The 22,878-nt window shown below is 40.7% G+C and overlaps 1 protein-coding gene across 2 annotated transcripts; it reads right to left on the bottom strand.

Moving 5' to 3' along the window:
- Tmem9b (TMEM9 domain family member B) lies at positions 1–20,340 on the bottom strand. 2 transcript variants are annotated; one of them, XM_090348180.1, is made up of 5 exons: positions 20,239–20,340; positions 17,754–17,845; positions 9,878–9,986; positions 5,742–5,876; positions 1–1,168 (listed from the first exon to the last, which is right to left on the bottom strand). In XM_090348180.1, exons 3-5 carry the CDS (start codon positions 9,959–9,961, stop codon positions 1,013–1,015), a joined length of 375 nt encoding a protein of 124 aa, XP_090204306.1. In that variant the 5' UTR covers positions 9,962–9,986; positions 17,754–17,845; positions 20,239–20,340; the 3' UTR covers positions 1–1,012. The 2 variants fall into 2 exon arrangements, with proteins under 2 accessions (XP_090204306.1, XP_090204307.1); XM_090348181.1 differs by lacking the exon at positions 20,239–20,340 and adding an exon at positions 19,599–19,921.
- Positions 20,341–22,878: the final 2,538 nt, after the last annotated feature.

Here is a 22,878-nt window from a genome sequence, read left to right as displayed (position 1 = left end):
TAAGTGTTTCAAAAATTATTTTTATTGGTACATTCCAAAGAGAACATAGGAAGAAAAAAAATCCAGTTATCCAATAATTGTTATGCTTTTCAGAGGCAACCAGAACTCCAGTCCTAGTTCAAAGCTGCATTCATGGGAGCTCAAACAGCTGCCTTTCAACACGACTCGAAACGCCGACCAATATGAGTATGTCATCAGCGCAGGGAGACTTGGGTTTAAAAGGAAATTTCTTTATTGCAAGTGTCCGAGTCCTTAAGATGCTAAGAAGATGAGGAAGACCACACACACCAAGACTATGTTTAGTCATTAAAGTAAACTAGCAAATGGCCAGTTTGTCCTGGGATGCATTGCATCAGACATCACAGTTCATGAAGAAAATCTGCATTTGTGAAGAGCCGCCAGGCATTTCAGATCCAGTTTACCATGAAATGTAGCCACAGGCCAACCAGATACTTAGATAATACAGTCAGTGCAAAAGTCAAATGGGCAAGTCAGCGCTTTGATGAGGTTGGCTACACTGGAACATTACCAATGAAGTTGAAAATAGAAGGTACTAACTATTTACAAAAGTTTAGTAAAGTGACTTAAGAAAAGTTTCATCAAGCACATTCACACATCGCTCCTGCCACACACAAAAAAAGAACAACAACAACAACAAAAAACCCCTGAAAATTATCTTGAATATCAAGTTAAAACTATATAACTATGTGATGAAAAAGAGAGTGCTTGTTTCAGATAATGGACTTCAAGATATTATTTACAGGCAGATTTAGTTTTATTAGTAAAAGTCACAAGTAGGAAAAGACTTATAGACTGACTTTGAACTGTGTGCTTTTAAAAACATCTTCATTAATACATTAATGAGGAAAAAAATACTAAGCATATTTTTTCTTTCAATTGAGTCTTCTAGCAAGAGTTGTTGAAATCAACAGGTCATTGTAACAAAACCCAGGACTCAATTCTTTCCAACTGACTGCCCTTTTTTCCTGGTCACTTTGACTTTTATTCCCAATTAGCTGAGGACAACATGTCGGTCAAAGACAGATTTTCGCTGTTCTTGAACTTGAAGCTTCCAACGCTGCTGGGCATACTCCACCTTGTTCAGAACATTGGCTCGACCGCGGGAGCGAGCTAGCACATCATGTGCATTTGCAAAAGGCTGGTGGTCCTGAAAATCCAGATGGAAAGCATCAAAGACTGTGATATACAAACAGATACACAAAACAGCTGCTGGCTAAGCACAGAGACAGGCAAACTTTTCAAACAGAGCATCCATGGAACTATACACTCCTAGCCACTCAACTATAGAAATAGGTTAATTCAAGAAACAAGCAATGAGGGGGTTTTGGTGAAATGTTTTCCCGGGTCACCCTTATGAAGCAGAGGCCAGGACAAGAGCATTGGTCAGCAGTCATTTGTGCTAAACAGACATCTTCCTTCTTTTGAGACAAGGCCTTGCTACATAGATGCCTTTAAAGTGCAATCTTCCTGCCTTGTAGGCATGCACCACCACTCAAGTCCAGTGTGGTGGCGAATGCCTATGATCCTAGCACTGTGAAGGAAAAGAAAAGAGTGAGATTCTGTCTCAAAAAAAAAAAAAAAAGGTGGAGCTGGGAGTATGGTCTAATGGTAGAGTGCTTGCCTAGCATGCACCAAGCTCTGGGTTCAACTCCTTGGTACCACACAGACAGAAAAAGCTGGAAGTGATGCTGTGGTTCAAGTGGTAAAGTGCTAGCCTTGAGCAAAAAGTGGTCAAGGATAGTGTTGAGGTGCTGAGTTCAAGCCCCAGGAAGACCAAAAAAAGGGGGGGCTATTTTCATATTAATATCTTCACATTATAGGAAATAAGAGTCTTTCCTATTAATCAACACTATAATCTTTGGCAAAGGAAAGATCTGTCTTTTGATTTTCTGACTCATATTAGAATTGTTTACTTGTCAACTGGGGCCATATTCAGCATAGCAGATGAATTAAGAGGTTTATCTTGGTTGTTTTTAATATTTCCCTGTACCATCCATACATACTTGAACTAGTTTCCAAGGGTTGTCTTACTTTCTCCCTTTTCCAATTTTAAATAAACAGAGACACAGCTCAAGTGCAACAACTACCATGTTACTACGAAAAGTGAGGAATGACTTATTTCAGTGTCCCTGTTCAACAAAGACCTGAATATTACTGTAAAGTATGCTCTTAGGAATGAGGTTATTGAAAGGTTATTCTGAGATCCTGGTAAACTAATCTCTCCTAGTCAAAGTAAACTAGCAGCAACTCGATGTTTGTAGTCATTACATAGGAAACCACCATGTTAATCCATCTATGAATGAGATATAAACACAGCTGCCTAAATGACAAAAAGCATTCAGTAGTAATTGATTGTTTTTGTTTTGTCTTTTCCTTGATCTCTTTTTCCTCTATTCCATGTTAGTAACGTTTCCACATGTTCTAACACATAAACTGAGCTTTACCTCTAGGAAATAAATGCTGTTCTGCCATGCATGTCCAAAAAAAGCTCTATTATATGCCCATGAGTCAGCTTGTATGTATACTTTTATGCTTAACTATATAACTCTATATACAACCCCAACCTGTTTTTGTAGTAATATATCTATATTTTCAAAGGGTTTTCTATAAAGATCTTACCTTTTTAATTTTTTGATCAGTTGTGGGGCTTGAACTCTAGGCCTGGGTGCTATCCCTGAGCTCTTCAGCTCATGGCTAGCGCTCTACCACCTGAGACACAGCACCACTCCCAATTTTCTAGTGGTTAATTGGAGATAAGACTCCCAAGGACTTTAGGGTTCTGGCTGGCTTTTTTTTTTTTGAACCGCAATCCTCAGATCTCAGCCTCCTGAGTAGCTAGGATTACAGGTGTGAGCCACCGGCGCCCAGCTTCTACTTGCCTTCTTAATAAAATGTTCTTAACTTTTCACTTGACTTAGATAACAGCTTGTGAAAATCCCATTTGTTTCTATTTTTAATTTTGCAAATGAAAATGATACATAATACCCCATTAAGTCCAAAATGTTCAAAGTTGTAAGAAGGAAGGTTAAAAAAGGCAAAAGGCTGAAGTTGTAGGATGACTTGATTTCCCATAAGTAATAAACTAACCCAAGGTCATTTAACAAATGAGCACAAACAGCAAAACTTAGCTTGCCTAACCTTGACTTGGCACACAGATTTTATTCAGGTAGATTAAAACAACAGTATAGGAAAATAGTGCTCCAATAAACTTGTATATAAAATATTACTACCATTGATTTATTTTTATATAAATAATACAGAGAAGAAGGATGTATTTTATCAGCAGAGTGTCTCTGTTTCATACTCCTGTCATCTACTCTTAAAGTTAAGAGGAAAAAATATCTTATGGAACAAGTTCCAAAGGCTAAACAAACCAGTTAATCCTCTTGTCTGTTCTCCACCTACTAGAACAAGATTGAACTAGTTGCACATGGTCTCAGATGCTGGGAGAATGCAAATAAAGATTTACCCTTTTTATATGTTTGTTCTTTTCACACTGATAACATTTCAATGAATACAAAACATGTTTTAATGTAATGGTTTGATAACAGTGATGATGTGTCATGGTTATAAGATACAGTAAATATTATGACTATTTGTAATTAGCTTTTTAACTATTTGTGCTTTTATTTGCCTTAAGATGCTCTACATTAAAAAAAAATCCAGCAAAAATGAAGTCTAAAAAGTAAAAAATTGTTTTAAAAGCATTATAAAAAGTTCATAAAATAGGGGCCAGGAGTTTGGCCTAGTGGTAGAGTGCTTGCCTAGCATGCACAAAAACCAGGGTTCAATTCCTTGGTACCACATACATAGATAAAAGCTGGAAGTGGTGTTGTGGCTGAAGTGATAGAGCACTAGCCTTGAGGAAAAGCCCAAGGACAGTGTTCAGGCCCTGAGTTCAAGCCCCAGGACTGGCCAAAAAAAAAAAAACAGAAACAGTACATAAAATAATGGTGAACTCACATCTTAAATAAGCAACAACTGTAGGAATTTAAATTTAGCTTCTTTTTGGACAAAGTTATACCACAAATACACAATTTTGGTCAGAAAACCTTTCTCTGCCTAGAATCAGTTTATCAAATATCCAGGAGTCAGCGAGGCCTCAATGTTCTTAAATGGTTAATGTTCAGGAAGAATTAACCACTAGTGGGCAAATAGCTACTGGACGCATGACCCTGTCAATCAACTGCCTGTCCTACATGCATTCCATCTATACACCTATGCTTCTCTTTCTTTTATGTTCTGTGTGTACTACGTTAACATTCAGCAATAGATATACAATGTTATAAAGGATGTGGGTGAAGTCAGACTACCGATCTATATGACAGTGATGAAAATGGTTTGTGAAGCTTTTGATACACAATGTTTTCATGTCAGTAGTTGTCAATTGGAGGTCATTTTGACAATAATTGTGACATGGTTAGGATAGTAGCCTAGTGGCATAAATCACCTGCTATCACTGGATATTGGTCAGGGATGCTGCTGAATGTCTTTCAACCCTCACAACTAAGAATTATTCATTCCTAAATTATCTACTGTGTTAAGGCTGAGAAGTTGACTTATAAGTGAAAATAAATACATAAACAGATTAGAGGCTCTAATATTTCTGATACATCATCTCGTCTTAGTTTTTCCATATATGAAAATTCTTTACAAAAACTTAAAAAGGGCTGGGAATGTGGCTTAATGGTAGAGGGCTTGCCTACCATGCATGAAGCCCTGGGTTCAATTCCTCAGTACCATATAAACAGAAAAAGCTGGAAGTGGTGCTATGACTCAAGTGGCAGAGTGCTAGAAGCTCAGGGACAGCACCCAGGCCCTGAGTTAAAACCCCAGGACTAGAAAAAACAAAACAAAACATTGCTCAAGTAAGTTGAATATGCATAATTGATATTCAGGAGAGAATATAGCATTGCTCATTGATGATTTCTAATTATACCTATAGCTATCTTTGGAAAGGATCTCTCTCCTTTCCCTTTTGTCCTAAAAGTTTACAAAGGAATTCTAGAGTAAAAGGACTTTGATTAGTTGGTAGCTTGCTCTGGGTTTGGCATTTACAATGCATTTTTTTAACCTATAGTGAATTTTATCTACTTTCAGGAATAAAGTCCAAGAAAAAATTTAAAAGAAAAAAACATAAACAATAACTACATATAACAACAAAATGGAAAATTCGAAAATAATCCCAAAAAGAATAATGATAAAACTAACAATATAAATCTTAAATATATTAAATAACAAGCTTGTGGACAATGTCCATTTCCAGACTTTTTTTTTGGTGGGTCATAGGACTTGAATTTGGCCTGGGAGCTGTCCCTGAGCTCTTCAGCTCAAGGCTACCACCCTACCCTTGAGCCAAGCCCCACTTCCCATTTTCTAGAAGTTAACTGGAAATAAGAGTCTCAGGTTCTTGGGCCAGGAGTTTGGCCTAGTGGTAGAGTGCTTGCCTAGCATGCATGAAGCGTTTGATTCCTTTGTATCACATACACAGAAAAAGCTAGAAGTAGCGCTGTGGCTCAGGTGGTAGAGCTCTAGCCTTGAGAAAGCCCAAAGACAGTGCCCAGCCCTGAGTTCAAGCCTAGAACTGGCAAAAAAAAAAAATTCACTTTAGCTTCTCTGCTGAAGTGTATGAATATGTATACACTGCAAGTTCATTTGCACTTCACATAAGATGACAACAGAGACTGGCCTTAAGTAGCTAAGGAAGACTGGAAACTTACCCCAACATCGTCATCACTCTGTATCAACTGTGAGTGTCCAAAGAGGCGTCTCTTCAGTATGGGCTCAATCAGGGTAAGATACACCATATACAGAAGCAGGAGCCCCAAAATGGAGAGGTAAATTATAATGGTAACCTGAAAGAAATGAAAAGTAAGGCATGTCTCTGTTCAACCCAAGAAATCAGAATTTTGTATAACAGTAAAGCCACAGTGGAGACTGTTTTATCTGTTAAACATATAGCGTAGTTTTGTATTAACCAAATTCTAATATAAGAAATTCAAGGGGCTGAGAGTTTGGCCCAGTGGTATAGTGCTTGCCTAGCATGCATGAAGACCTGGGTTCAATTCCTTGGTACCACATACTCACAGAAAAAGCCAGAAATGGTGCTGTGGCTCAAGCGTTAGAGCTCTAGCCTTGAGAAAGCCCAAGGGACAGTGCTCAGGTTCTGAGTTCAAGCCCCAGGCCTGGCCAAAAAAAAAAAAAAAAGAAAGAAATTCAACTTTTCATCAGAGTATCAGTGAAAGACTAAAGATCATTGGGATCTTCCTCTCTGTCTTCAGGCTCTTTCGTTGTCTAATCATCTGTCACCACTACCAGTCCAGTACTTCCCATTGGTTAAAAAAGTGTTCTAGAATCAGTAGCTCTCTGGATCATAACCAAAATGCAGGTCTTGTGATATTTTAACTCATATTTTGTTTTGGTCATGGGGCTTGAACTCTGGGCTGGGCATTATCCCTCAGCTCTTCAGCTCAAGGCTACCCCTTTTCTGGTGGCTAATTGGAGATAAGAGTCTCATGGGACATTTTGTCTACTGACTGCCTTTGAACCATGATCCTCAGATCTTAGCCTCCTGAGTATCAAGGATAACAGGCATGAGCCACCAGCGCCCAACTGAACACAGCTTTCTTATGTTAACTAGAAGTACTGCATTACACATACATTAAGATAACAGAGAACAATAAAACAGACAATAAATTGCTGGCATAGACATGGAGAAACAGAACCCTGCTGGTAAAATGGTACAACCACTTCAGAAAATAATCTGGCTAGCTGGCTCCTAAAAGGAAGGGAAATATATTTACACAAAAATGTGCATGCACGTATTCAGGCTGGTATTAATCTGAAAGAATCTGAAAACAACCCAAGTAGTCACCAATTGATAGATATAATGGAAAACTACTTATCAATAAATGAAGTAGTGATATGTGCTACAACATAGATAAAAATAAAGGGCCAGGAGTTTGGCCTAGTGATAGAGTGCTTGCCTAACATGCGAAGACCTGAGTTCGATTCCTTGGTACCACATACATAGAAAAGGCTGGAAGTGGTGCTGAGGCTCAAGTGGTAGAGCTCTAGCCTTGAGAAAGCCTAAGGACAGTGCTCAGGCCCTGAGCTCAAGCCCAGGACTGGCAATCAATCAATCAATAAATAAAAAAGAAGACTTTGCTAAGTGAAAGACATCAATCACTGACCACATAAATGTTTCCATTCATACAAAGTGTTCAGATGTATATAGACAAACTGAAATAGGGATTATTTGAAACTAGGGACTGTTTTGACAAACTAAAATTCAATTTTATTTCAATTTACTTTAAAATTAAATTTGAACCTGGAATCCCAGCTAGTCAGGAGGTACAGACTGGGAATACTACAGGCCAGCCAGATGAAAAGCAAAGATCATATCTTAACAAACAAACCAGGCATGGTGGTTGGTTCAAGCTTATAATCCCAGTTATACAAGGATACAGAGATACAGGGATACCAAGATGCCTAGAGCAAAAAGCGCTAGACCCTATCTAAAAATGAAACTGTAATAAATCTGTAATTCTGGCTACGTAGGAAGCTGAAAATGTGAGAATCACAGACCAAGGCCAGCCCCAGCATTAAAACTGGAGAGATTCCCTTCCTAAGCCATAGTTGGCTATGATGTAATATACTTGTTATCCAAGTTAAGACAAAAAGCCTAAAACAGGCACATACCTGGGCAGGAATTAAGATCTTAACTTAATAAAGGCATATCTAGCAGTCTAGTGCCTGCCTCACAACCCAAAAGGCTCTGAGTTCAAACCAACCACCACCAGTATCACCAATAAAAAAAAGTCAGATTTAGAAAAATTGCTTTGTTGATTTTGATTATTATTATTATTATTATTATTATTGTGGGTCATAGGGCTTGAACTCAGCCTGGACACTGTCCCTGAGCTCTTCAGCTCAAGGCTACTGCCCTACCCTTGAGCCAAACCCCATTTCCCATTTTCTAGAAGTTAATTGGAGATAAGAGTCTCAGGTCCTTTTGTGCCCTGGCTGGCTTTGAACCTCAGATCTTAGCCTCCTCAGAAGCTAGGATTACAGGTGTGAGCCACCGTGCCTGGCTTTGATTATTATTTTTTGAGACATGATCTTACATATGTAGCCCAGGCTAGTCTCAAACTCACAAGCATCCTACTTCAGTAGAATTTTAGACCTAAATAGAGTGAATTTTGGTATATTACTATACATCCTCAAATCTGTTAAGCCAGGTGCTGATGGATCACACTTGTAATCTTAGCTACTCAGAAGGCTGAGATCTGAGGATCATGTTTTGAAGTCACCCCATGAAGAAAAATCTGAGAAATATTACCTCCAATTAACTAGCCAAAAAGTTGGACTAGAGGTGTGGCTCCATTGGTAGAATGGCTCAGCCTTAAGCAAAGACATTGAGAGTACAATGTCTCGAGTTCAAGTCCTAGTACCAGAGCATGTGTGCATGTGTGTGTGCATGTGCATGTGCACGCGTGCATGCACACACACACACAATCCCCACACTCAACATTAAAAACCAAAATATAAGGGCTGGGTTTGTAGCTCAGTGGTAGAGCATTGTCTAGTACATATAGTTCCTGGTTTCTATCCCCGACACTAAAAATAAAAACTACACCAATAAATAAAATAACTCAAATGCAATTAAGATTTCTCTGCAGTACCACATCCTATTGAAACAGGAGATTTCCTGAAGGTCATTCAGAAAAGAAATCTTCTGTGACTCTTGACACCCCAGATCTACCACAAAGCCATTTTTTGAGTAAAGGAATGGGAAATAGCATGTAAGGTATTCATGGAGAAAAAAGGTAGGTGCCAGTGGCTCACACCTATAACTCTAGCTACTCAGGCTGAAATCTTAGCAGTTTGAAGCCATCCTTGGTAGAAAAGTCTGAGAGATTCCTATCTCCAGTTTACCAGCATATAAACATACTAACTGACATATAGCAGATTTAAGGGAGAACTCAAGTAGAATAATTCTTTAGAGAGGAAAAAAAAATCAGAGTTCAACAAAATAAACATATCAGGTACTTGAAAGGGGTGGGGGGATGGTCAAGGGAAAAGGAGTAGGTGAGTGAAGAGAGGAGGAGAATGCAGTTGAGAATTAAATTTATATCCTACAAAATTAAGGAAAGTTAGGAAAGGGGTGGGTTGGGAGAGATGTGTAAGAATGTTAGAAGGGGTGGCATTGATCAAGATATGCTGTATTCATTAAAAAAAAAAGAGTGAAATAGCTGTGTACCAGACATGTTTTCCATGTACTTAATTGTTTCTTGTCAATGGTTCATTTTGTTTCAAACAAAATTATTTGTAGTATTTAAAAAAAAGCTGAACTAGAGGCATGGTTCAAGTGGTGGAGAGCCAGGGTTGGGTAAAAAAAAATCCCAGCAAAAGCATGAAGTGTCAAGTTTATATATTATTGTACTTCAGTACTGGCATAAAATGATTCAAATATGTGTGGAGAAAGCAACCATTCAACATCATAATGAAGAAAATGAACTCATTAGATATCTAAATGTTGATGAGTTATCTACATTCTATTTCCTACACTATTAAAGAAATCTTAAAACCCGCAAGTAAATGCTTGTAGAATAGTTACTATAAATATGATTTATTCAAGCAGTTTGAAGATAGAGAAGAATGCCTAATCATACTTCTATTTCACTATTAGCTTCTAAACAGAAAAACTAGAATCTCTGGAATGTTCTAGTTAGATATAGCACATTTTATGCACGTGAGTACTTCTATCTAACATATCCTAAATAATCTGGAAAGTATCTCAAGTAGGCAGAAAGAAGGCCCATTAATCCTTTTGGGGAGTGTGTGTGTGCTTTACCTTGATTGTGACAGAGCTTCTCTCCTCATATTTGCATTCACATCGCAGACAATATGCTTCTACGTCAGGCCCCCGCACAGGCATGGGCTCCACAACATGAAGACAGTCGCTGGAGAAACAGGAAAAAAAAAACAAATTGCTTTAGCCTTGCTTGATGATCTACTATCACTGATTAGAAGTTTCCTGAAGTCCTGAATAATCACAATAAAACAAATAAAACAATAAAAAATTGTTTCCTATGGGGAGAGACATTGGAACTTATAGGCACAGGTAAAATCTGTTTGAACAGAGTCCCAGGATCACAACAAATTGGAGAGAGACTTGACAAATGGGACTACCTAAAAATAAAGTTTCTGCACAGACAAAAGCATAGCTACTGAAGTAGAAAGACAGCCAACCAACTGGGAAAAGATACTTACAATAACACATCAGACAAATGCTTAATATCCAATATTCACAGGGAACTCAAGAAACTAATCCACCCCACAGACGAGCATGGTGGCTCATGCCTGTAATCCTAGCTACTGAGGAGGCTAAGATCTGAGGATCAAGGTTCAAAGCCAGCCAGGGCACAAAAGGACCTGAGACTCTTATCTCCAATTAACCTCTAGAATACAGTAAATTGGGCTTGGCTCAAGGGTAGTGTGGTAGCCTTGAGCTGCAGAGCTCAGGGACAATGCTCAGGCCTAGGGGTAGGGTGGTAGCCTTGAGCTGAAGAGCTTGGAGATAGTGCCCAGGCCCAGTTCAAACAAGCCCCATGAACCACAAAAAAAAAAAAAAGAAAGAAAGAGACTTATCTCCTCCAAGCCCAACAAACAAATCACTAAATGGGCAAGGGAACTTAAGAGAGATTTATCAAAAGAAGAGGTTAAAATAGCAAAGCAACATGTGAGAAAATGAAAATGCTCATCATCCATGGTCATAAAAGAAATGCAAATAAAAACAACCCTAAGACACCACCTTACCCCAATTAGAATGGCCAATATTCTGAACTCAGACAAATGCTGGCAGGGTTGTGGAGAAAGAGGAACCCTACTTGCACTGCTGGTGGGAGTGTAAACTAGTTCAGCCACTCTGGAAGGCAGTTTGGAGGTTTCTCAAAAAAACTAAAAATAGACCTTCCCTACAATCCAGCCATACCACTCCTGGGCATCTATTCTGAGCATCATAACTCAGGATATGATAAGAACACCTGAACAACCATGTTCGTTACTGCACTATTCACAATTGCCAAGCGATAGAAACAATGCAGATGCCCTACTACAGATGAATGGATACAAAAAATGTAGTACATATATACAATGGAATTCTACATCGCCAACAGACAAGATAAAATAATGGCATTCGCTGGGAAGTGGATGAAACTAGAGCAACTCATGTTGAGATAAGTCAAGACCAAAAGAACAAAAAGGTGCATAGTCTCCTTGATATGTGGATATCCAAACAGTACAAGAGCAATGACTCAATATTTGGGTACTCAAGGTCATTGACATAATCTTGGAGATATAAACTACAAGACATAAAAATCTATGATGGGATATATACTCTATAGACATAATGTTATAGAGATCCATATGCATGATATACAAACTGAGTTTAATTTTAATTATGTTCTAAAATCTATGTGGCAGTGACTGAATATAGATTCCTTTCTTGAATACTTGTTTGTTAAACATGACATTTGAAATAGGATGTAAAAAATCAGTGTTAGTAAAAATCTTTTAATATAAAAATTAATTAAAATAAATACGAAAAAAATTGTTTCCTTCCGGCTGGGAGTGTGGCCCAGTGGTAGAGTGCTTGCCTAGCATGCAGGAAGACCTAGGTTCAATTCCTTGGTACCACATACATAGAAAAAAGCCAGAAGTGGTGCTGAGGTTCAAGTGGTAGCGCTCTAGCCTTGAGAAAGTCCAAGGACAGTTCACAGGCCCCGAGTTCAAGCCCCAGAACTGGCAAAAAAAAAAAATGTTTCCTGTCTCAACAGCAGCATTTTGCTAAAATCAACAGTCTAAGACATATATACAATGCAATCACCATTTATTTTCTAGTCTTTAAAAAAAATTTTTTGTGCTAGTCCTGGGGCGGCTCAAATCCTGAATACTGTCCCTTCATGTTCAAGGCTAGCAGTCTACTACTTTAGCCACAACTCCATTTTGGCTTTTTTTTTGGTAGTTAATTGAGTTCCATGGACTTTCCTGTTTAGGCTGGCTTTGAACTGCAATCTTCAGGAGATCTCAGACTCCTGAATAGCTAGGATTATAGGCATAAACCACTGCTGCCCAGTAATTTTTCAAATTGCTATTAACAGCTGCAAATATAACTAGAAAAGCCCAAATGGGATTTTAAAAAAACCTACTTAAGAAATCAAGTCATACTTAAGACTTTCTCAAGTAAAAATACTTCAAAGTATTTACAATGACATGGAACACATTGTTTAAATATGAGATTATCTATTTTGTGAATTAACATCATTTTTAACTGTCACACTACACTTAATATAGAGCAAGATACAGAACTCTGAAAACAGAATTCTTGAAGCCAGAGTAAGAAATTATTGCTTTCTCAATGAACAAATGACTAGACAAAGAACAAGAAGTAAAAACAAGACAATAAAAGTATTTTGACTTTCTACTATGAAGGATATAAAAGACAAGGGTGGTATGTATGCATGTATGCATGCATGTATGTATGTATGTATTTAGGTATAAAAGAAAATGATATAAAAAAATCCCTTCTCAAAAAAATTTCAAGTATAAGAAGTGTATGATTTTTCTCTTCAGCTATTACTATGACTACCTTACTCTATTACTGTAGTACTCTGACAACCTCAACCAAATTAGGTGAAGCTTATCTGGCCTGCCAGCTACCGGGCAATTTTCTTTGGCATGTCTTTGTTGGATATTTCCACCTGCTTCAAAAACTTTACTACCGGTATCCCATCTTATCTCATCCATTTCTTTTGGGAGCATTCAGCACTCTAGATTGATTCCTTCTCCTATCAAAATGCACTTTGTCATACTTTGTAGATGATGACATTAGAAAGCTAAAAATAGTGGGACTGTGGCTCAAGTGGTAGTGTGCTAGTAGTGTGCTAGCCTTGAGCACAAAGAGGCTCAGGGACAAAGTCCAGGCCCCGAGTTCAAGCCCTACAACTGACCAAAGAAAAATAAGACTAAAAAGTAAAAAATATTCATTGATTGTAACAAATTTTAACAGATCATAATAAAAAATTAAATCTCAGGTCTAGAGTTTGGCTAGAGGTAAGTATGCTTGCCTAGCATACATGAAGATCCAGATTTGATTCCTTGGTACCACATATATAGAAAAAGCCAGAAGTGGTGCTGTGGCTCAAGTAGTAGAGCTCTTGCCTTGAGAAAGCCCAAGGACAGTGCTCAAGCCCAAGTTCAAGTCCCAGGACTGGCAAAAAAATAAATAAATAAAAATTAAAAATTAAATCTCAGCTTGACATGGTAATCCCTAGCACTTAGAAAGCTAGGGGCATGAAGGATGGAAAGTTTAGGTTCAGCCTAGACTATACAGCAAGATCTTATCACAAAGAACATTATTCCTCACTTATTAAAAAAAAAAAAGGCTGGGCTAGAAATGTGGCTTAGTGTAGAGTGCTTGCCTAGTATGTATGAAGCCCTGTGTTCAATTCCTCAGTACCACATACATAGAAAAGGTCAGTTGTGGCACTGTGGCTCAAGTGGTAGAGTGCTAGCTTTGAGCAAAAAAAGCTCAGGGATAGTGCCCTGGCTGAGTGCCCCAGGGACTGGCAAAAAACTAAAATACATAAATACACAGAAAAGAAACCAGAAAAAAACTAAATCTCCACTGGTAGAATTTTAGATAAAGTCTCACAATTCACATCATAAAAGTATGGCATCTGTCCTAGTTATACAAGATCAAACATATATTTACCTAATTCAAGCATAAAATGTGCAGAGGAAAAAAAATGTGCAAAGGAAGGAAAAGTCCCTAAGAGGCTCTTCATTTCGAAATCAGAGGGGTCATACAGATCATTATCTGTACAGAGGTACAGAGTAAATCAGTAGCTCAAAAAGGACGAAGATCCAGGTCTCCTGCTATATAGGAAAAGACATTTATTTCCTACGAGTTCCTTAGCCCAAGTTCAATACCTACAGAATACTTAGGGATCTAAGTGTTGAGTAAGTAATAGTTCCTTTGAAGAACAAATATATTTTATTATAAAACGTATACAGGAAGCCAGGCACTGGTGGTTCATGCCTGTAATCCTAGCTATTCAGGAGGCTAAGATCTGAGGATCACGGCTCAAAGCTAGCCCAGGAACAAAAGTCCATGAGACTCTGATCTCCAATTAACTACCAGGAAACCAGAAGTAGAGTTGTGACTCAAGTGGTAGAGAGCTAGCCTTGAGCTCAAGAGCTTAGGGACAGTGCCCAGGCCCAGAGTTCAAGTCCTACAACTGACCAAAACAAAAAGTTGTACTGAAGAAAGATGAAGAGCCAGTTCTGGCTTATAGAATAAGACCCTGTCTCAAAACAAAACAAAATCAACAAGACATACACATATACACACACAGAAAAAAAGAAAAAAATAATTGTGTAGGGTTGAAGAAGCAACAGGTTTGTTCAGACCAATCACACACACTGCGTAACCACTTTAAGGAACTAGGCAACATCTCCCCCTAGTGCCAAAAGAAAGATATTGTCAGCTTTAAATAATATCCCAGAAAACTTTTCTTGTATTAAATTATTCAAAATAGGGCAGCAAAGAATTAAAGCTAACAATTGGAGAAATGGAGGGTCTTCAAAAACAGAAGGTAAGACCCCACAGACTGACAGATGGGGCGCAGGCCCTCAGGAAGCCAAAACATGCTGATTGATCATAAGTGATCTGCCTTTCTAAAGCCAGTTAACAATCCCCAGTATTAGGGCCAGGAGTTTGGCCTAGTGGTAGAGTGCTTGCCTAGCATGCACAAAGACGGGGGTTCAATTCTTCAGTACCACATACATAGAAAAAAAGCCAGAAGTGGTGCTGTAGTTCAAGTGGTAAGAGAAAACCCAAGGGCAGTGCCCAGGCCCTGAGTTCAAGCTCCAGGACTAGAAAAAAAAAATCCCCAGTGTCAATTGGGAACCTACTCAAAGAGTCAAAGGCTACATTTTAGGAAGGCAGGGGAAAGTGAGAAGGAAGGTAGAAAGATCCCCAACAAACCCTGCTAAAGTGTTTTTGTTTTTGTTTTTTTTGGCCAGTCCTGGGCTTGAGCTCAGGGCCTGAGCCCTGTCCTTGGACTTTCTCAAGGCTAGAGCTCTACCACTTGAGCCTCAGCACCACTTCCGGCTTTTTTCTATGTATGTGGTACCAAGGAATCGAACCCGGGTCTTCATGCATGCTAGGCAAGCATAAAGTGTTTTTTTTTTAAGTTCTCTGTTCTGACTAATAACCTGACATAAACAACATTTAGAAAAATATTAGCATTAAACACTTGAAAAGTGAGCTAATTTGCCACTCAAATAATAGTCATTGTATTCTATTACTGATAATAAAATAAACTGATGGGCAATATTCAATATCTTTGAAAAATTTATAGAATTTAAAGATTTAAGAGCTAGGGATGTAACTTAAGTGGTGGAGTGCTTGACTAGAATTTGCAAGGCCCTAGAATCTATCCACAGCATCACCAAAAAAGAAAAAAAGAAAGAGCATCTGAGCTTTATTTTTTCATTATATACAGTATCTTGCAGATATAAAACATATATAGTCAAATTACTTTGTAATATAAAACCTTTCAAACCGGAACACCAGAAGTCCACAAGAAGTTCTCAAGAACTAATAGATTGATCCTAAAATGCTTATCATGGGAAGAGTAAGCAATGGCATCAGAGAAATCAAATACATTCACAGCATACCTTTTCTTTTTTCTTTTCTTTTTATCTCCCTCCCTCCCTTCCTTTCTTCCTTCTTTGCTCTTTCTCCCCCCCCCCTTTCCTCTTGCCAGTCCTGGGACTTGAACTCATGGCCTAAGCACTGTCCTTGGGCTTTCCTCAAGGCTAGCACTCTATCACTTGACCCATAGCACCAATTCTGGCTTTTTTATGTATGTGGTAACGAGGAATCAAACCCAGTCTTTGTGCATGCTAGGCAAGCATTTTACCACTAGGCCAAACTTCCTGCCCAACCTTTTCTTTTTTAAAGTAAGTTTGGAATGTTGTGACTGGAATGTTGCTTTGAGACTCTTAGTTTACTAAGCTGTGAAATCAGGTAAAAGTTCTTGGGGCAGCATTTGTAGCTATTTTCCTTGGATTTCCACTAATCTTCCATTGTGGTTACAAATTATACATTACCACAGTTCCATCCAGCCATAACACAACTGGTTCCCAACCTTTTAAGGGTACATGTAGGAAAATCTACCTTAGTAAGGGCCACTAGAATAAACAAAGAAAGCTACTGTGGCTGGAGAGCCAGGCAGAATTCCAGTCATTACCAGTCTGATTGGTTAAGTGATACTGATCTAAAAAGATCATTATCTTGGCAGACCTATAGTCTATTTACACACATCAAATGAAAAACTCTGACATTGTTAATTTCCTGCATCTCCTATATTTGGCAATATGTCACCAACTTTAAATTGTGGCTGTTTATGGTGGCCTATGCCTATAATCCTAGTACTCTGGAGGTAAATGCAGGAGGATTGATAATTTAAGGCGAGTTTGCTCTATGTAGTGAGTAACAAGCCAATCTGAGCTATGTATCAAACCCTATCTCAAAAAACCAAAGTGGGCTGGGAATGTGCTTAGTGGTAAAGCGCTTGCTTAGCAATGTATGAAGCCCTGGGTTCGATTCTTCAGTACCACATGAACAGAAAAGGCTAGAAGTGGCCCTGTGACTCCAGTGGTAGAGTACTAGCTTTGAGCAAAAGCAGCTCAAGGACAGTACCCAGGCCCTGCGTTCAAGCCCCAGGACTGATCAAACAAAAAACAAACAAAACCAACCTAACAGCTGGGTACTGAGGAGTGGCACACTTCTGTAATCCTAGCTACTGAAATCTGAGGATGACAGTTTAAAGCTAGACAGGAGGGAAAGTCCACGAGACTCTTATCTCTAATTAACCACACACACACAAAATAAAAGCCAGAAGTGGAGTGATGATTCAGGTGGTAGAGTGCTAGTCATGAGCAAAAATCACTCAGGGACACCACACAGAGACAGCACCCAAACAGAGTTTACGACCTAGAAAGTAGTGCATGCTCACGTGCATGCGCGCACATACACAAACACACACAAACACACACATACACATACACGCACACACACACAAAGAAAGTAAACAACATAATACTAAAACAACTTCAGAAAAGTGAGAAACTGAAAATTTATAATAGAATGAGGCTTATTTACCTAGTAAAAGTAACAAAGGACACAAAGTAGCTATGGGTAGGTTAGGTATAACAAACTCTTCATAAGAAATCTTTCTGGGCCGGGATTTAGCCTAGTGGTAGAGTGCTTGCCTAGCATGCATGAGGACCCAGGTTTGATTCCTAAATACCACATACATAGAAAATAGCCAGAAATGGTGTTGTGGCTCAAGTGGTAGAGCTCTAGCTTTGAGAAAGCCCAAGGACAGTGCCCAGGCCCCGAGTTCAAGATCCAGGACTGGCAAAAAAAAAAGAAAAAAATAAATCTTTCCTACCTAGGACTTACTATTTAGGCTAACATATTCCTTTATGTTTACATCATTTACTCCAGGCCTTACACTCACTTTTCCAAATGGAAATAGAACTTAATACTTTTGATTAGAAATATTTTATAAGAATTATATATTGGATATTCTATATTAACAGTGCTAGCCACAGAAAGAAATTTGGCATGTAATTCAATGATCCAGAACACTTACCAGTCTTTTTGTGATATATTCTTATTATAAATTTGTCCAGAATTCTCTTTATAGGGAGGGCAGATACATTTACAGCGGACATCCTCAAAATTCTGAAAACCAAAACAGAAACAATATAACTTATCAGGTATTTTAAGACTACAAGTATTCTAATAACTACAAGGCATTCTAATAACTACAAGTCTTGACCAGTGACTTATTTATCATACCCATGGATCATGTGACAATCAAACTGTGTTAACATTACCATCCACCTGCTAGTAGAAAGACACATAGTTGACAAATAGTTGAGTCTATAAATAAAGTTGATTATTAAAGGATGAGGGAAAATCTCACAAGTCACAATTCCTGGGCTAGGGATAGTGGGTAGGTTAGTGGTAGAACATGTGCTTAGCAGGTGCACACATTCCCTCTACCATCCTCTCATAAAGAGGTACTGATAGGGATTTGTTTTTTTTTTTTAAAAAAAAGGTTGGAGTCAGAATAGCATGGAATGAATAAAGTTTTAGAGTAACTTCTACTTGGAGAAGTAGAAGTTGCATGAGTCTAGCAGAGATCAGTTTGGTCAGTTCCCAGAAATCTCTGCTTCCATTCCCCGGTTCATAGAGAGGATAACTACTAGCTAAACCAGTTTCAAGAAGCACAGGAGGAGGTGATTATATATCTAGATTGAGAGAGGAAGAGAAGCTTCCTTGGCAATGGGAATTTAAGGCGGCATTGGCTCTGTCCATATAGAACCATGCCCACTGCTGCTATACAAAGTGACTTGTCTGCAGAGCTGTTGACAGTTCATAAGCTTATTCATCAACCACTTAGTATTCACTTGCTCTGGGCCAGATCTTATGTTCAGTGAGGCCAAGTCAAGATAAGCATAAGACATAGTTCCTGCCCATTAAGACGTCCTCTTGTAAGTGGAGACTGACAAATATGTGGTGATGATAAGCTACATAAAATGATGGACTATAAAGAGAAGGTGCTGCGATGTTTTTGAAAGTTAGGAGAGTCTAGAGACACCACAGTCCCTATTTCCATTTCAGGAAAATTTCTAAAGAGCTCCCATCAAAAACATCTGCCTGTCTCTAAGCCGTCTTTCTCAGCATTTGTATTTAAAGATATTATAGATAAAAATTCTCTCTTTAAAAACTTCAATAGTCTATTTTCCCGTGATACTAATGTGAATTCCTCTATGTTGCCCATTCATGAATTACCTCATCACAGGAGAAGCACACTAGTATGTAAGAGTCAGGCCCGAGAAAACAACCTGATAGAACCAGAGAGGTCAAGAAATAGACACAAGAGCAGACTATACAACCTCATTTCTGTAGTTTGGTTCTTCCCTTACTCCTTAAGTTACCAGCAAGAGAGAAGGCAAGCGAGGGACCCCAAGGTCCGAAAGAAAGTTGGGTGGGGGAGACAGTGCAGATCCTCTAGGGACAGTGGAAAGAGAAGCAGTTCAGGAAGGCGTTGGGGGAAGTTCGTTTTCAAAGGAAGACTCCTATGAGGTGGGCGCGGGCTGAGAGGCTGAAGCGGGTCCTGGGTTGCTGAGGCCGTGAGGATGCAGGCTCACGGTCCCCATGGCGTGGACGTTGCAGTGGAGGTGGGTCTGTGGGAGCCGGGCCAGGCCGGGCAGTGTCCAGGGGGCACGGACAGGACCCTGGCCTGCCGCGGGGGCTGACTGCTAGGGGGTCCCGGCCGCAGGGAGCCGGACCTGGAAAGCCGGGGGGTCTGGCCGTGAGGACTGCGCGGTGAGAACCGGACAGGGAAGCAGGTGGGCAGACTCGGCTTCCGCCAGACCAGAGGCAAGGGAGGAGCGCCTGTCAGAAGCCTCAGCTGGGCGGGACTCACCTTGGCCGCGTCTGTCAGCTGCACCAGCAGCAGCAAGGAGAGCGCCAGGCAGGACAGGCTGAGCGCCGAGCCGAGCCGGAGGAGGCCTCCCCACCACAGGGTCGCCATGGCGGCAACCCAAGCAATTCCAGCCCGGATCCCCCAAGACCCGCTCCTGGCCCGGGATCCGACTCCGGATCCGCCGCCCGCACTTCCGCCTGAGCCTCCGCGTCACCCGCCGCGCCGGGTCAGCTGCAAAAAAAGTCTCCGCCCCGGAAACGGTTCCCGGGACGAAACGCCCGGAGGCTGCTCGGTCCCGGCACCCAGCCAGGCCTGTCCCGCGGCCCGGGACCGAAGGAGTCCGCCCTGGGGGACCACCGGGGCCCCGCAGAATGCTCAGGCGCGCCGAGGCAGCGGGAGCCGGAGGAGGCGTCCATTCGCTGGAAAGCTCGAGGTGGCCGCCACCGGCAGGCCGAGCGGGGCCCGCCGCCGTTCGTGCCCCGCCCCTGGGTGACACGCCCTCCCCTCCCCGGAATGGGCTGCCGGGGCCACCGAGGCGTGCGTGGCTCGCTTGGGGGCCGCGGCGGCCGGGACGAGCCGGGCATCTCTCCCCGAGAGGCCGCCCTCGTGGAGGGTGGTCTCCGGCGCCTGGGGTACTAACCTGCCGCCCCCGCGCCTCCGGACGCGGCTCCCCGCGAGCCCCCGACCGGCTCCGAGCCGCGCGCGTGGGTGTGTCCTCCGCTCGTGCGCAGCGCCTAGTCCGCCCTGCAGCCTGAAGGGGCCCGCCGCGGCCGAGCTGGGCTGGTCCAGGTCCGGCTCCCGACGCCGTGGAGTTCGTCGAAGAACCGCCCATCGGCATCCTCCGCCCAGGATTCCAGGAGGGGGGCCGCGAGGCCCTAGAAAGGCAGCGCCTACTTAGGGCTGGGAGACCACTGACCCGACTTTGCTCAGGGTGTGACGTTCTCCCTCTCGGGTGCTTTAGGAGCACCCTAGAGAGGACACGGTAGTTTCTGTTAAGGTGTTTTTCAGTGGGTGGAGACGGTGGAGGAAGTGGAAGGGAGCAGGGCTCCTCACAACCTCTGGGGATTTTCCAAATGAACTTGGTCTAGTCACTACCCTTCTCTGGGCCTCTGGTTTCTGGTTCAAAAGGAGGGGATTGCATTCTATGAATTTCAGAATGTCCCTTGTTATCCATGTTTCTTTATCCCTCTTTTTACAAACAGGTGTTGAAAGTGATTTTCTCTGACCTGGCATGGTGACTCAAATCCATAATCCTAGGTACATGGGAGGTGGAAATGGGGAACCCACAGTGTCCGTTAGCCCGGCTACTGAGGAAGCACAATGGCTGGGGGCAGTGGCAATGCCTGTCATCTCCAAGGAAGCACAAATAGAGCATTTGCCTAACAAGTGCAAGGCCCTCAGTCAAATCTCCTGTATTTGTCCCTCCCCCCCCCCCAAAACTGTTTCTTTTCTAGCTTGTGACAATGTTTTAATTAACAGGTAAAACTTTCTCAGTATTTTTTTTCTGTCATGTGATTCTTTTTGATGCTTAAACCAGAATCTAACACAAGGTGCTATTGCACTAAATATATTTAGCCTATTTCATTCCCAAAGGACAATGGCAGGCCCCAACCAGAGCCAGATCAGCAGTGTTCAATGCCACCTTACCTGTGAAGTCCTGTGAAGATGTGTGATGTGGTATTCTGCTGGTTCAAGCATCTCGTCAGTGTGAATCTGATTGCTAAAATCTGATTTGGTAACAAATCTAAGATCAGTTTGGGATTGTCTGGAATCTCTTAGGCCTTTCTTTCTCCAAAGTGGTTTCCAGAGCTAGATTTTAGTGGCTCATGCTTGTCATTCTAGCTACTCAGGAGGCTGAGATCTGATGGTTGCAGTTTGAAGCTGACCCAGGCAGAAAAGTTAACCAGTGAAAAGCCAGAAGTGGAGGTGTAAGTCAATTGGTAGAGCATCAGCCTTTAGCAAAAAAGCTAAGGGAGAGTGCCCTGGTTCTTAGTTCAAGCCCCAGTATTAGCACATATACAATTTTTTTTTCAAAGTTTCATTGAGGATACAGAGGAACTATGCAGAGCAATGCCTCTGTTAAATGGGCTCATTCATTTATTCAGACAGGAAGTCTATGTTGCCCAGGCTAATCTCAAACTTGTGGGCTCAAGGGATCCTTCTGTTTTATTCTCTTGAATAGCTGGGACTACAGGCATGAACTACTACGAAAGGTTTACCTCATCTTACCAAATAAGAGCTGCACTGTCCAATTACTCCACAGTAAAATATGGGTAGTTTAAATAGAAGTATGCTGTAAATGTAAAAATATGCATGGCTTTTAAAGCTTAAAGACTGTGTGTAAAACATTTAAAACTGCTAATAAAGCATAAATATTTTTAGAAATGTTGGGTTTAATTATTAAATTTTAGTTTTTTGACTTACCACATGTGGTTCTTAGACAATTTTATCTTAAGTAGTGCTGGTCTAGAATATACAATATAGCTTCCATTAATGAAGTATGACTATAAGACGATTGCCTCACTGCAGACTAAATGAAGATTCTGGACAAGCTGTAAAAAATAGTGACAGGGAGAAACTGGCACAGGTAAAACAGTAGGCTTTAGGTATTTACATCTGCCCCCCCCCCCTCCAAAAAAAAAGGAGTGGAATTTCAGGTGACTCAATACAAGTGGAAGGGTTGGGTCTTACTTACAATTGTAGTGATTTCTTTAGGTCAGGGATCTAAACCAGAAAACCTTTCTAACAAGCATACTCTTCTATATTAGTACAGGCCTCTTTCCCAACTTAACTCCATTATGCTAAAATTGGGCCTCCATGTATATATTAATAGCCCCAACTTGCACCAAATATTGCTAGCTCTTTGAACACTGAGTTCAAAAGAATAGATGTGGAGACCAGGGAAAGGGAAAAGTTTCAGAAATAAGAAGTATCAAACACTTATATGGTTCATTTCTTTTTTATTTTATTTCTTTCTAACCATGGGAGGTGAGACTTAGGTGTCCAAATGGTGGAATCTGGGACATGGCTGATAGTAGGTAGGGGGAAAGATTATTGACCTAGGATCAATCTGGAGTTTTATTTATATGCTTGACTACTTTGGTATCTATTTTCCCTTTTTTCTTCCTTACTTGTAACTAAGTTTTCCTACTCTCTTATTTATATATTTTTTTTCTCTTCCATAGTGTTGATCAACCCTAAGGTCTTGTGTGGTTTGACTTTAGCAATTAGTGACATCTCCAGTCCTACTCCACTTCTCCTAAGTGACAATTAGCCAGTT

Source organism: Megascapheus bottae, chromosome 16 (genome assembly GCF_031878675.1).
Source record: "Megascapheus bottae isolate mThoBot1 chromosome 16, mThoBot2.hap1, whole genome shotgun sequence".
Classification (NCBI taxonomy): Eukaryota; Metazoa; Chordata; class Mammalia; order Rodentia; family Geomyidae; genus Megascapheus; species Megascapheus bottae.
Note: the sequence above shows the minus strand (reverse complement) of the source record. Positions and strands in the feature narration are given on the sequence as shown.